This window comes from Mobula birostris, chromosome 3 (assembly GCF_030028105.1).
Source record: "Mobula birostris isolate sMobBir1 chromosome 3, sMobBir1.hap1, whole genome shotgun sequence".
Classification (NCBI taxonomy): domain Eukaryota; kingdom Metazoa; phylum Chordata; class Chondrichthyes; order Myliobatiformes; family Myliobatidae; genus Mobula; species Mobula birostris.
In genome coordinates, this window is record NC_092372.1 from 207,921,128 (window position 1) to 207,936,434 (window position 15,307).

At 36.6% G+C, this 15,307-nt stretch overlaps 1 protein-coding gene across 5 annotated transcripts in view; it reads right to left on the reverse strand.

Moving 5' to 3' along the window:
- Positions 1-15,307, reverse strand: part of dnajb6b (DnaJ heat shock protein family (Hsp40) member B6b) — a 116,107-nt gene that overhangs the window by 65,153 nt on the left and 35,647 nt on the right. For all 5 annotated transcript variants that reach the window (XM_072254034.1, XM_072254035.1, XM_072254033.1 and 2 more), the window contains 5 exons: positions 11,849-11,908; positions 9,996-10,100; positions 8,560-8,676; positions 6,964-7,105; positions 5,872-5,942 (listed from right to left, as the gene is read on the reverse strand). In XM_072254034.1, coding sequence (XP_072110135.1) covers positions 5,872-5,942; positions 6,964-7,105; positions 8,560-8,676; positions 9,996-10,100; positions 11,849-11,908 — 495 coding nt within the window. The remainder of the gene's footprint in view (positions 1-5,871; positions 5,943-6,963; positions 7,106-8,559; positions 8,677-9,995; positions 10,101-11,848; positions 11,909-15,307) is intronic.

Consider the following 15,307-nt stretch of genomic DNA (forward strand, 5'->3'; position numbering starts at 1 on the left):
GCTGTGCTGCAAAAAAAAAAGCGCTAAAATTTGCAGGTACACAAACTGCTGCTTGATATCCATGTGGAAAGACATTCAATTTAAACTGTTTACGTAACAGGCAGATGTATTTACAATATTTCAGAAACATTAAATTCACAGTTAACTCATAATGCTGTTTAATTAGTAGATAGATTGAGAACCTCAGTATTCTTCCATAAAGGTTATTTCAGAAACATTTAAGTTCTGAGGCAATTCCAATACTATAATGAAGGAAAATTGGAATCTAACTATTAATACCACCAGATGAAATGGATAGGGGCCAGATACACCAAAATATCAACTACATCCATAAGTAGCTTCAGAATATACTTGCCAATGAATGAATGATACTGGATTCCTTTGTTGTTAGTCACAAGGATTTGAAATAGAATGTAGGTGGCATGATAAACAAGCTTCAACGGCAACAAAACTGGTGATACAGTGGTCAGCGAAGAGGTTTTCTAAGCTTTCAGCAGGATCTAGATCAACTGGGAAACATCAATTGAATTTAACTCGCAAGTACAAAGCGAGGCATTTTGGCAACTTAATGCAGACCAGGACATATAGAATGGCAGGGCCATGGGGAGTGTTATTAAACATGACAAGTAATGGTCCCTTTAAAGTGGCAACAGAAGGACACAGTGCAGGCAACTCAAGGTATGCTTGCCTTCATATGCCAAAACATTGAGGACTTAGATGTCATGCTGTGGATGTACACATTGTCACCTGGGCCACAGTTGTGTATTGTCTGCCATACTAGATAAAACTAGTGTGCGCAGAAAAGAATGTTGCTTAGAGGGCTTTGATTACAAGGAGACTACATGAACTAATACCATCTTCCTTGCAGCAGAGGCTGAGGGGTGATAAAGAGATTTATAAAATTATGAAAGTCATTGATAGGATAGTCACAATATTTTTCCCAGCCTAGGGGAGTCAAAAATTAGAGGGCATGGGTTTAAAGTGAGTATGGAAATATTTAAGGGGGATCTGAGTGGGGAAAAATTTAGAAGGGACCTGAGAGTCAAGCTTCCAACAGGGAACAGTGGATACTTAGGTGAGCTGCCAGAGGTGTTAGAAGTATATTTAAGACAGTTGGACAGATACAATGTCAGAAAGGTTACTTTCATGGGCCATATCGGTTGAAGGAGATTAGCTTCAATGGGCATCTCGATCGGCATGGACAAGTTGGGCCAGAGTTGGTACACTTTCTGTTTGAACTCTATGAATCTCTAAACTAGGTTGAAACTATCTGCTCTATTATCAAAGTATTTTATTTGGTATTCATATAAGATTCTTTCACTGGTTATTTTAAAGCTCTTTTCTCTTAGAATCACATTAATTCTAAAACCCGACATGCTTCCCAATATTGCTTCCATACTTCCTGCGTCTGATTCTACCACATCAGTTTGTATGCAGGTTTAAGATGAAAGATTGACAAGTAACTGCTTCATCCCATTAATGCACCTTGACCTTCTGAGAATTGCTGCATTTACTGCAGCTTTTGCTTATTTTTAAATGTTCAGCAAACCCATAAATAGAAGCATTTCTGAATGAACCTGAATAATACAGAACCTTTTTTTTAAAAAAAAACAGGTGAAGATCAGGGAAGGCAACGTAATGTTTTTCTGGGTATTGGTGGTGGAGTAATGAAATTGCATGTGCAGTATGGAATCAAGCTTGGCACAAAACAGCTCAGAATCTGTGACTACTGCATAAAGAATGCAAATCAATGAATCTCCCATGGAATAGACACCAAGGCCCAGATAATTACAGGGCTGGCTTGAGGGTACACAAGTCTGAACAAGTTCAATCCTCATTTTTGTCAGGCAACTTCTTAAGATGCAGCAAATTAAAATTTTGCTCGAGTTGTGTTCAATGCAGCTTATGTTAGCATTTCTTTGCAGCATTTATTTTACAATGATACAGTAGCAAATTCTAGTAATCGTTGGCTACATGCTTAAGCGTGCCTGTCAGAAACAAACAGGAATGTGTGCGTAGAGATTAATTATAATGATCTTAATTACGAGCAAAGCATCACATGAAGCTACATTAGTGTCAATAGCATTTTATAATAAGCACAAGATCTAATCTCCTAGCGCAGGGGTCCCCAACCTTTTCTGCACCGCTGACCGACTGACCGGGGGGGGGGGGGGGAAGAGAGAAGAGCAGGGGAGAGGTGTTCAAGTAGGGTTGCCAACTTTCTCACTCCCAAATAAGGGCCAAAAGTTGCAGTCAAATACGGGACACTTGTGTTTACCCCAAGAAAAAACTACCATGACCACAAAGCCTTGCGCGGGCACCTTTGTGCGCATGCGTGTACGTGCTGATTTTTTTTTCCACAAATCGGTTTTGGCTTAATCTTCCCGATTCTGTTATTTCTACTTTATATAGGCTGTGTATTTATCATATCATTCCTGCTTTTGCCATATGTTAGTGTTATTTTAGGTTTTGTGTTATTCGGTATGATTTGGTAGGTTATTTTTTGGGTCTGGGAACGCTCAAAAATTTTTCCCATATAAATTAATGGTAATTGCTTCTTCACTTTACGCCATTTCGGCTTATGAACGGTTTCATAGGAACGCTCTACCTTAGCGGGGGAAATACAGGACAAAGGCGGTCCCATATGGGACAAACCAATTTAGCCCAATATATGGGATGTCCCAGCTAATACGGGACAGTTGGCAACCCTATGTTCAAGTTCAACAGTGCGTGACAGGGAATGAGGAAAGGTGCAGCTGACTCCTATCTTTTCATATCACCAAATCGTATTGTTTCCTCGCAGCCCAGTAGCACATGCTTTGCGGCCCGGTGGTTGGGGACCACTGTCCGAGCGCATAAAAATGGACTCAAACTGTACAAGGAAGCAAGGAGGGAAAGTTGAGTGACAGGGTCACTTAATGAAGTTTAAATAGTTTTGAGTAACATTAAACAGCTTCATAATTAACTCATGATCAAAGATAAAACTTTTCAAATGATGTGCAAACACACTACCAAAGTGATCTAATTTAATTGATTCACAAAAAGTTGGATTTCATAGGACTGAAGTTACCAAAAATTCAACAATCTTGGACAAATGGATAAATCCAATGACATTAAAATAGTGCTATGGAATAAGAAATAAAATTTCAAAATTATCCAAATGTAAAATTTTCTCAGTTTCAAAAACAGCACTGTTAAATCAAGCTAACCACAGTGAATAAGAAGGATTTTTTATTAACATGCTCTGCTACCTGACAAGTGCTCAAGTCCTCCGAATAGCCAAAAGATCAGTATAAAGAATAGTCTGTATCTGGATTTTGGCCCATAACAACAAACTAAGTTATATTAGTGAGGATCACAAGGACTGCATCAAGGATCTATAGGATCATCCTGATGGCGCTTCAATATTCAAAAAGCAAAGCACTATTGTAGGCTTATTAATCTAATGTCAGTGGGAAGAAAGTTTGAAGGATATCAGGGATACTCTTTACCAATTCTCGACATCGACAGAGGTCGCCAAAAATAAATAAAAACAAAACACAGCTTTGCTAAAAAAAAAAAAAAAAAAAAAAAATGCAGTTTTGTATTACTGATCTGGTGAGACCTTACCCTCCTTATCCAACATGCCAAATCCACTTATCATGTTCACAGATAACATCACAATTAGACACCGCATTTAAACTTCAACATGATGAAGTACCTCAAAATCAGCTGTGGATTGGTGGAAAGATTAGTTGAAGCTGGAATAGTGGCAAGTGAAATCCCGAAATGTTTGGATCATTATCCTTCACATGATTAGACAAGGACAATGTTAATATTGTTTACCATTTGCAGATGGATCAAAATCTGTCAATGCTCCACCACCTTAAACATTGTAACTTTGTTCAGATAAAAGGTTGCACCCCAACACAGTCAACATTGAACATACACATCACACTATTTATAAATGTTAAATTGATGAAAGAAAATGTGTGCAATAACAGTGCATCGAACTCCACAACCAGTGCTGTTAGGCCACAACAAAAGCAAATAGTTTATTAGGATACATAGATAGGCTGAAGCAATACAAAACAGAGCATAACAGTAAACAATATTCTAGTTAAAATACATTAAGAACAATGGACGATAGAGGCCTGTAAAAGGTTTAGGTGTGGTGGTAATCATTAAATTTATACCCATCTTAAAATCCCTGAGCTACCACAATGGATTCAGAGACTTGGGTCTTTCGTTAAAAAGATTAAATCATAATTAACAGGTTATCCTTGAATACACTTGTATTTCCTTATAAAAGATTAAGGAGTAATATTGAGAATATAATTAAAGGAATAAAAAGGTTAAGAAATTGTGAAAGGGAATTCAATAAAAGGAAACATTAAAATTAGAACCTAATCAGAAACACTGATGTCTCCAAGAACTCCTTTACACCAATAGCCATGGAAACATGAAAGGTTTCCCAGCATTTACACAAGTGTTTAGGTAGTATTTTGATTATTACTGATATTTGGAATGGGTCATTGCCAACTAGCCAAATGAAAGTAACTTGTTTGTTATCTTTAATTGCCAACACAATTCAAGAAAACTAACTTAATTAGCTCACATTCATTTTGTGCAGAAAGTGGCACTTGCTGAACATGTTGTCAAGGAAGCTGTAAGGAACAGAGCTTAAGGCCTACTTGTCATTTATGTTCAGGTTTTTGTCTTGTAGCACTGAATTAACATTGGCCTCTGCTACTGAAAATAATGTACATTCAGTACAAGTACAGCAAGCATTTGAAACCAGTCTGAAACTGGCATCTAAGCAACAGATATTTTGTTATGCAGGAGACCAATGCTGGCTAAACAAAGAAATACCTCTAATAATGTTAAAAGCATATTATTTAATGCTTTTCTTCCAAGATTGCACTAGAAAGCCATTAATTATTTGTTTACTAATGAAATTAAATGCAATACAACTATTTATCAGATGTTTATACTTCTGTTCAAATTTTATTTTATTTTTATTCAATTCTTCAAACTTTAAATTCTCTCCAGACAATGGATTTTAACTGATGGTCATCTTGCCATGCCTAATAATTCAGTAGGAATTATTCCACAAGGCAATTAAGACTTTTAAGCCATATTGTGATTGTAAGAAAGCACTGCACACTAAAACAGCTACAAATAAAATGTGCAAATTTGCAAATAAACTAAATCACCACATAGACGCATTATATTTTTCCATGCCCTTTTAATGGTTGTGCCACAAACATTTTCATGTCATTTGTTAACAAATATCAAGATTTCATTCTGCCAGCATCAACATATTAAATTGTCAATGTGATCAGATATTAACAGCATAAACACTAATAGGTCCCAAAACGTAATTAATGTGGCATACATGCAAACTAAAACCACAAAAAGACAATTTAAAGCAAAATTGCAAACTATGTCATTAAATATTTTTAATTATAATTACTGGCAAGTACAAAAGAGCGTTAGAAAATTTTAACAGGTTCAGCAAGTTCGACACTAAACTGCATTCATTTAACTGGAGAAATTTGGAGTGGACAAGTTTTCTTAAATTCACAAGGTAAATATGCTCAATGGAAACTGTTATACAGGAAAGTGCATCAATAATTTGTAACAGTTCAAAAAAAAATACTAGATGGTCCTATTTTGTGGTCCCGTCAAAGTAAACTCCAAGTATGGCATAAACATCATCGAATTATTGGTGCCACGAGCAGCAGAACTAACTTGAACTAAACATAACAAATAATGTAAAGTTCCTTCAGGATTTTCCCAAAAATCTTTTCCCCATGAATGCTCTCCATTTTCATATGTTAAATATGAGGAACATTTACTTGTTATCCAACCGAAGTAGCTGCTCCTTACCATTTATCGTTAAAGATTTTAATTGGCCATCTTCCTCTACTTCCACCCTTTCTTGGCCGTTTTCTACAATCCTGAAAATTTAAAAGCCAGGCATCAACTTCAAAGATAGATTTGGAAAACTAACATACAGGAGTGACTGATCTGAAAACAAAGTAACAATTTCAAAAATAGGGAATGAATAGATAGAGGAAATATTTGCAAAACCCCGCCATAGTTCAATTGACCAGACATCAGGCTCTATTAGATTCTGCTTTGTATGATAGGACAGGGTTAATCAGCACTCTTGTAAAGCCAAGGAAATTCTAACATGGAACAAGTGCCAAGCGCCTCAAACATCACTAATGAAGACATCTAAATACTTGCCTGGAGAACAAAAAAAAAAATTCCAAATAGAGAAAGGACCAAGCAGCATAATATTCAGGAAGTTAAATATTAGTGATATGAGAGAGGCTAAAGGCACCAAAAGCTTTGAAGCTCCTGTACTTCGAACACTCAATATAGTTAGAATTAGTAATGGTCTAACAAAATTTCAGATTTAAAAAAAAAATGGCCCCAATTGTTTGGAAAAGTTTAAAACTAATGGTCAAGGAGAGGGAAAACAGTACAGTACAGATCAGTTGGCCTGAAATCAATAATACAGAGGATTTTGAAATCCATTTAAGAGTTTGAGCATGTGATAAGGAACCAGTGAATATAATTTCTTTACATTTACAAAAGGAATTCACAGCACAAAAATATTTTTAAATGTACTCTAATGAGCACACTAAAGGAAGGGTATGGAATTTGTACAATTAAATGAATCTGACGTAGAAGCAATGATCTCATTAAATAGAGAAACAGATTTGAGGGGTGTATCGTCTATGCCTTTATGTGCTAATAAAGTCTACTTGTGTACAAATGCAAGTCCATGATAAAATAACATGCCAAAGGAACAGGATTGACAGATCAATTGCCCCAACTGAATTTCTACCAAATTAAATAAAGCAACTTTAGAAGAGGAGATATAGGGTTTGTTAGAAGAATAAGTTCAGTAAATCTTAACAGAAAATTTAAACTTAGATATTTTACCATGAATAACAAAACTTAGAATACCTCTTAGTGATGATCTTCCTGCCATTAATAAATTTTGTGGATGTTGATACTGATCGGAAGTTACCCATTCCACTACCGCCAAATGAAGAGGAGGAAAATGATGCTGTTCCAAGATTTCCAAATGAACTGAATGAAGTAAAACCTATAGAAAGAATTCAACAAATATAATAATTTTTTTTAAAAATTCACTTAAAATTAAATTTTCTTTGCAAGTTGATGCAACATTAAGTGCAACCTAAATTCGGATCATGGAACAAAAGGTTTCGAATTATTCTGCCTCTTTTCAGTCATGGGAGATATATACTAACAGAAATAATTATAAAACTGAATAGATTGTATGCAATTTCTACCAGCAGTATTATGTACAACTTCAAGCCTTCAGGAGAAATATGCCTTCTATAGAGCAAGCATTCTAAGGTTCACCATCCTGGCATGCAGACATATAGAGACTGGATGAATGAGGCTTCTAGTTAGAGCTTAGAAGCTCTCAAACCAATATAATTCCAACAGGACTGGAAGTCTAAATGTAGGGACAGTGAGAGAATCCCAGAGCAGATTAACACAAAAATCCTTTTGAGACTGTAGTGTATGTATGGAATTTACCAAAGAAAACAGCTAAAGCCAAATCATTAGATATATTCAACAAGTTGAATATAGTTCTTCAGGATAAAGAGATGTGGGAGAGAAAAAGCAGGAAAGAGGCATCATCAAATGAATGACAATCAGATTTGAGGTGTCAAATATCCAACTCCAACTCTCAACTACTTTGTTTCTAAATTGATAAGGACTTGAAAAGAAACGTTGCTTACGCAGTTAACAGATGAAAGTCTAATGGCATTACTTCACTATTAAAAAATACAAATCTGAATTTATCATTTTAGGTCCACTTTCCCACAATACATTTATGTTAACAAACATTGATCACAATATATTAGCTCACAACCAAATGTATTAAGTTAAAAGTCTAACAGCCCTCGAACGCAAGAATCATTTCCAACTCATTTCTGTATTAGACAATGAAGAAACATCTTCATAATTTTGTTCATTTTTGCAAACTTGAAACATACTGCACATCAGAAATAAATTCATGTCAAATTCAAAAACTTTTATACCCAAAATAGACAGAATTTGCATTCCATTTAAAACCTGTTACAATATCCTCACTTGTCCTTCAATATGCTCTACTGATTAGTTTGACAGCCAAGAACCCGATTAAGAGGATTTAATGATATATAGTCACTGGTCCAGCAGTGTTTTAGTCCCCATATACTTAGTCAGCTAGACTTGCCCTGCAGTTAACAATTCCTTCAAGTCAAATCTCCATTCCTGAGCAAAACAAAAAGTTCGATTTTCCAAAGTAGATATCAGGAGTGTACAGCATCAATTTCAAAACAATGAGAACTTTGTCAAAAGTAGCCAGCCAATTGCTAGTGAAGTCAGCATTTGTTTTTACATACAGATATTTGTGTTTAAATTATAACATGGTTTTAACTATAAATTTGTAAGTTTTGAAGCATTACATATCGATAATCGTTTCAAGATTCATAACCCATGAGCAACGGTTATACAATCAAAAACTCGTCATTTTATATTTACCAGTATCAAAAGCAGGAAATCCACCAAAGGGAGAGAAGAAAGGCCCTCCTCCACCCCTGCTTCTCTCAGGACCCCTTCGACGTCGTTGTCCAAAAAAACTTTCAAAGGGATCATCCACTGTTAAACAAGACAGCCACAAAATGAAACAATTGTGCTCTTTATAGTCATAATTACAGTTCTGGAATTTGATTCTTTACTACATATTCAGTTATAAAGCATTAATTTTCCTGAAAGCATGGTGTGAACAATTCCAGCAAATCTTAATTTCTTTTCCAAGAACAAAAAACCTTCTGCATCAGTGCTCAACATATTAAGTTACATTTTTTTACTTGAATTTTTCGGGATGTGGGCAAAATCATTTATTGCCCTGCCATAAGTGCTCTTCAAAAGGAACCTTGAAATGTCAGGTCCTTCAGTCAAAGTTACTCCCATAATGCAGTTGGATACGGAAATCCAGGAATTATGTCACTTTTCACAATAAGAGACAATGACAAGATTTTTTTAAATTTCAGGATGTTGTATAACTTGGTAGGTAGAGGGGATACTCACCAAGGTAAAGATTCAAAGACAGATTATTGTATGCTATTACAGACTCAGGAGTATTCATTTATTCAAGTGAAATAGTGCAGAGTCGACCCTTCCAGCCTTTTGAGCCACGCTGTCCCAGCAGCCCCAAACAACCCCAATTAACCCTAATCTAATCACAGGACAATTTACAATGACCAACTAACCTACCCAGTGTCTCTATAGACTGTGGGTGGAAACTGGAGCACCCAGAGAAAACCCACACATGCCAAAGGGAAGATGTACAGAGACTCCTTACAAATGGCATCAGAATTGAACTCAGAATTCAGATGCCCTCAGTCAGTAATAGTGTCGTTCTAACTGCTTTGCTACCATGGTTCCCCACCACCTTTTAATATTTCAATGTTTCAGATAAGGAAGACAAAAGTATCACCCCTGAAGAATATTATAAATTAGTTTTGTACTCCAGCTGCACAAGATAAACTTGATCAAACTGTCAAATGGAGTTACAAGCTCTCGATTAAAATTAGAGAAGTTTCCAACACATTTGGACTTGAACAAAATGATTGGAATTTATTATGCATTGGTGAAATATTCCACCAGTCAAAACAAATCCATGCATAAGACCTGGTACAAGAATTTTCTTCAATTAACAGTTACTTGATTGTAATACAAAAGCCTCAACATACAGCTCTAAAGTCTAAAAGCTAACACTGCCTAAGAGTTACAATTTCTTTTAATTTTTGAAAACGAAAAGCTTGTTTTCTTAAAAAGTTTGACTCAACTACCCACTGAAGTAGTTAAGCTCCCCACAGAATTTCTTTCCCAGGGAAATTCTACCCTTCATGTGCAAAGTATTGTGTAAAATATAATACTGGCATCCCAATGATTCAAGGTGGAAAATAACTTACTGAAGAAATCTGCAAATGGATCTCTTCCTCCGAAGAATTCCCTGAAAACATCTTCAGGATTGCGGAATGTGAAACCGAAGTCAAAGCCTTCACCATGATGACCACCTGCATTATTTTTAAAATAAAGAATAAAGAAAATAAAAAAAAGTTATCAGAAATTACACACAAAAACTTCATGGTATTATCTAGGAAAAAGAGTAAACAGTCCACGTTTTGGGCTGAAACATCTTACTCTTGGGCTGAAACAGTTTACTCCTTCCCACAGATGCTGCTTGGCCTGCTAAGTTCCTCCAGCATTTTGTGTGTCGTTTGGATCTCCAGCAGCTGCAGATTTTCTCTCGTTGTGATTCATGGTATAATACGTTAATCACTAATTATTTTTATTTCAAGTTTCTTCAAGCAATTAAATAGTTTAAATTGCAGTAAGACTTCATAGATTTTTGTGTAGTGCACAGGTGGTTGTTGTATACAATTTGACCTAGACTTCTCATGCATTACAAGAAGAACATGCTTGCCATCGTCTTTCTTCACCTCACTTCCAAATAAAAGAAAAAAGTTTGACCTCATTGCTCAAAAAACAGCATTCACTTCTGCATCACCATTAGCGCAAATCCACATTTAAAAGCAATACCAGTGTTTAATTCTCACTAAACCACAGAATGTATTATATTCAGTTGCATTTTTTATAGCATAACTCTCAACTGCTATCAACTGAAAATGTCCTTGCACAAAATGGAAATCTCATTCCTTCATATCTAAATTTCTATTAAGAGTATTTTTAAATCCAATTTTTCCCCAATCATCTTTCACTCGCACTTTCAATTTCTGAAAAGAATTTTGAAGTAATAACTCCCCAATTTAGATTTGAGTAATTCAGTAAAGCATTTCCAATTCACAGATTCACATAGGCCCAGAGTTTGCCTGTTTGTCTACACCTAACTTCCAATACCCCAGCAAGGTCCAGAGCAGCACATAGTACTCTCCTGACAAAAATGACTGCTAAAGCTACAAGAAAGTCTGTGACAACAGTCAACAGTCCTGAATGAATGACTGAATGTCAACAATTTTGATATTCAAATATTTATAATCATTGCAGACTTGTCAACAAAAAAACAAAACCAAAACATTTCAACAAAGCACCGGAGGAATTCAGGTCAGGTGGTATCTACAAAGGAAATGGCCATTTCCCTCCATGAACCTGGTGACTCCCTCCAGCATTGTGTTGTTGCCTCTTGTGTCCATAAAGCCGGTCACTTAACCTCTTCCCTAACGGAATCTATACAACTGCTCTCAACTAATGCTTAGTTTTCAACAGATAATTCACAGGCTATAGGTGGCAAATCTTCAGATGATTGCACCAACTCATTTCAAACAGGCAGCACAGAAGTCCCACTAAGTAGAATGCTGCACCACAGCCTCTGCTCTAAAATCAGGCAGTCCAGTGCCCATCTGCCAATATGTCCACACTCCCTGAAGATTCACCTCATTTTGTTGGCCCTGTTGATGCAGAGTAATATAATGCGTCTGTAATGTTTCTGACTGACTGAACTATCAAGTGCAAGTCCCCACCTAGGCTGTAAGGAATAAACAAGCATTGCACCTTCACCTAGAATGTAAAATTGCGGTCAAATATAAAGCTATTCCAAAGAAAAATAAAGTCCTCACGAGCTATAATGACGTCTGTAACCACGTTAAATATCTGGCAACAATGAGCAAAATGCTGGAGGGACAGAGCAGGTCAGGCAGCAACTTTGGGAGGAAATGGATTGTCAACATCTTGGGTTGAGAATCTGTATTTGGACTGGAAATAGTAATTTGTTATTATATTTAAAAAAAAACGTTTTAAAACTTACCTCCACCAGCATTAGTCAAACCTTCTTTGCCATATCGATCATAGATGTCACGCTTTGAAGCTGTGTTAAGAAAAAATAATTTTAATATCAAAAGTATTAATTTGACTTTGAACCAAAATATTTTTATACAAATGACATTTTTTTTAAATCAGCCACAAATTGTTTTGATAATACTTTAATACTGGTGTTTATTTTTTTAAATCAGGCTGAGCTCTGCTGTCTGTAGACAATGGTTCCATAAGGAACCATTGTTTAGGTATTCAAATGTCTACCAGATTTACATATATATGCAGAGTTTAATTGAGGTTTTCCGTTTGCATGCCTAAATATCAGACTTTTAAAAACTCTAAATCCATATAATTGGATGTGTTGGACGAGATACAAAATATAGTTCTAGCTGGGTTCTGACAAAATGTCTTATCATAGAAATATGCTAAGACCATGAGGAATAGGTTATTCTATCCCTCAAGCTTTCTTCACTATGGAATATGATCATTGTTAATCCAACAATCCTCAAAGTCACTTTCCTGCCTTTTCCCCATTACATTCCATTCCTTAATAGAAGCCTTAATTGTTTGGATTAATATTGTCCAATTATACTGTTATTACTTCCTCAATAATTGTTAACGTTTTTTCAAAAGTCAGTAATCAGCTAATACCCACTTTTGCATCCCTTGCTTTCTGAATAGTTCTGAATACCCCAGCAACTGATCAGAATCTCGAGATTCAGCCCTGGAATGAGCTATCTTTTCACCAATGGCTAAGTGTTATTTTATGACTAGATCAATAAAAGCATTCCCTTTTTCAATGATTTTCAAAAATCTTGGACAGTTAGAACATAGTTTGACTCAATAGAAGTTAGAAGGAAACACTAATCAAACTGCAAATCAAATGCACACAGTTCTATCAGAGTTAGTTAAAGGGCAAAGTAAATATCTACTTCTCTGAAAAATAATGCCTGCAGATGTAGGAAAATAAGCAAAGATTGCTGTAATTAACTTGCTACTAATAACAGTAAAAGCTAAGTAGAATATTTTGGGACACGGGACTTCACTCATCACTGAACTGATCGAGATATCTACGCACTCACTTTCAAGAATTCTTCATCTCATGTTCTCAATATTTACTTATTTATTACTTTGTATTGGCAGTTAGTTCACTTTTGTACAATCATTGTTTTGTCTTGTTGGGTGTGGTCTTTCATTGATTCTATTGTTTCTTTGTACTTACTATGAATGCCTGCAAAAAAATGAATTTCAGGGTTGTACATGGTGACATGTATGTACTTTGACAATTTACCTTAAACTTTGAAATCACATGAAACACCACTGCTGATAAATTATACCAAATGGAAAACTTCAGACTGTAAATTAATTTTGAAACAAAGAGGTACTATTCTGCTAATTAAAGTGCACATTTAAAAAAAGCCAAGGGAAAAAAAACTTTTACAAATAACACTGAAGTATTTCCATACAATGCAGCAACATAACATTTTCCAGGTCTATGCAATCTTATTCTCCCACTGATCTCCCATAAAACCTATTCTCCCCACATTCCTATCAACTCCCTCCAGGTTCTACTATTCACTAACAGTCAAGGGGCAATTTATAGTAGCCAATCAATCCAGCAACTAGTACAGCTTTGATTTTGTGCAAGAAAACCAGAACAGCCAGGAAACACATGCAATTCTCACTTCAGCAGAAGGTGTCTGGATTGAACCCAGGTCACCAGTGCAACTTGTAGAGCTGCCTCAATTCTAGCATACTGCAGACACACACAGTACTCCCCTGATGTACAAGCAGCTTACCTCAGTACATCAAATCTTAGCAAGACTTTGCAAAGGTAGTCCAATCAGTAGGATGATGGTGGTAGAGCAGTAGATACAGTGTATATGGATTTCAGCAAAGCATTTGACAAGATACCCCATGCAAGGCTTATTGAGAAAGTAAGGAGGCATGGGATCCAAGGGGAAATTGCTTTGTGGATCCAGAATTGGCTTGCCCACAGAAGGCAAAGAGTGGTTGGAGACGGGTCATATTCTGCATGGGGGTCGGTCACCAGTGGTGTGCCTCAGGGATCTGTTCTAGGACCCCTACTCTTCCTGATTTTTATAAATGACCTGGATGAAGAAGTGGAGGGATGGGTTAGTAAATTTACTGATGACACAAAGGTTGCAGGTGTTGTGGATAGTGTGGAGGGCTGTCAGAGGTTTAGCAGGACATTGATAGGATGCAAAAATGGGCTGAGAAGTGGCAGATGGAGTTCAACCCAGATAAGTGTGAGGTGGTTCATTTTGGTAGGTCAAATATGATGACAGAATATAGTATTAATGGCAAGACTCTTGGCAGTGTGGAGGATCAGAGGGATCTTGGGGTCCGAGTCCATAGGACACTCAAGGCTGCTGTGCAGGTTGACTCTGTGGTTAAGAAAGCATACGGTGCATTGGCCTTCATCAATCGTGGGATTGACTTTAGGAGCTGTGAGTTAATGTTGTAGCCATATAGGACCCTGGTCAGACCCCACTTGGGAGTACTGTGCTCAGTTCTGGTCGCCTCACTACAGGAAGGACATAGAAACCATAGAAAGAGTGCAGAGGAAATTTACAAGGATGTTCCCTGAATTGGGGAGCATGCCTTATGAGAATAGGTTGAGTGAACTTGGCCTTTTTTCCTTGGAGCGATGGAGGATGAGAGGTGACCTGATAGACGTGTATAAGATGATGACAGGCATTGATTATGTGGATAGTCAGAGGCCTTTTCCCAGGGCTGAAATGACTAGCATTAGAGGGCAGAGTTTTAAGGTGCTTGGAAGTAGGTACAGAGGAGATGTCAGGGGAAAGTTGTTTTTTTTTTAAGCATGAAAATTTGGACCTTTTTCTTCCTGCATGCTCATAATGCACATTTTCAAATATACATTCAGATCAAAAGTAGCCTTCATCATTACTTTCAATTGATACATCAGTTATATTTTCACTTCCAGGGAAGAGTTCAGTGAAGGAACGTAACCTAAGCCATTTTGAGTAAGGCTACTTTGTCATTTACTGTTAAATAATACATGTAAATTCATAAGTTACTTCAAGTCAAGAGACAAACAAAGCAGCTGGATGCCAGTTTGAGTGAAGAAATAGCCACAGAGCCAAATTTCAAGAATATGACTACACAAAATAGCTAAGAACAAGTTAGAATAGCTAAGAACAAGCAACAGTCTATCAAAGATGATAAATGTTACTGGTGAATGCTTCACAGCATTCTGAAAAGGCATAAAGGTATTTGCACAGTGATCTAACATATATATAGGCATCCGTTAGTCTCGTGGGACCACGAATTTGCACCTCGGAAGGTTTCCAGGGCACAGGCCTGGGCTAGGTTGTATGGAAGACTGGCAGTTGCCCATGCTGCAAGTCTCCCCTCTCCACACCACCGATGTTGTCCAAGGGAAGGGCACTAGGGCTGATAAACC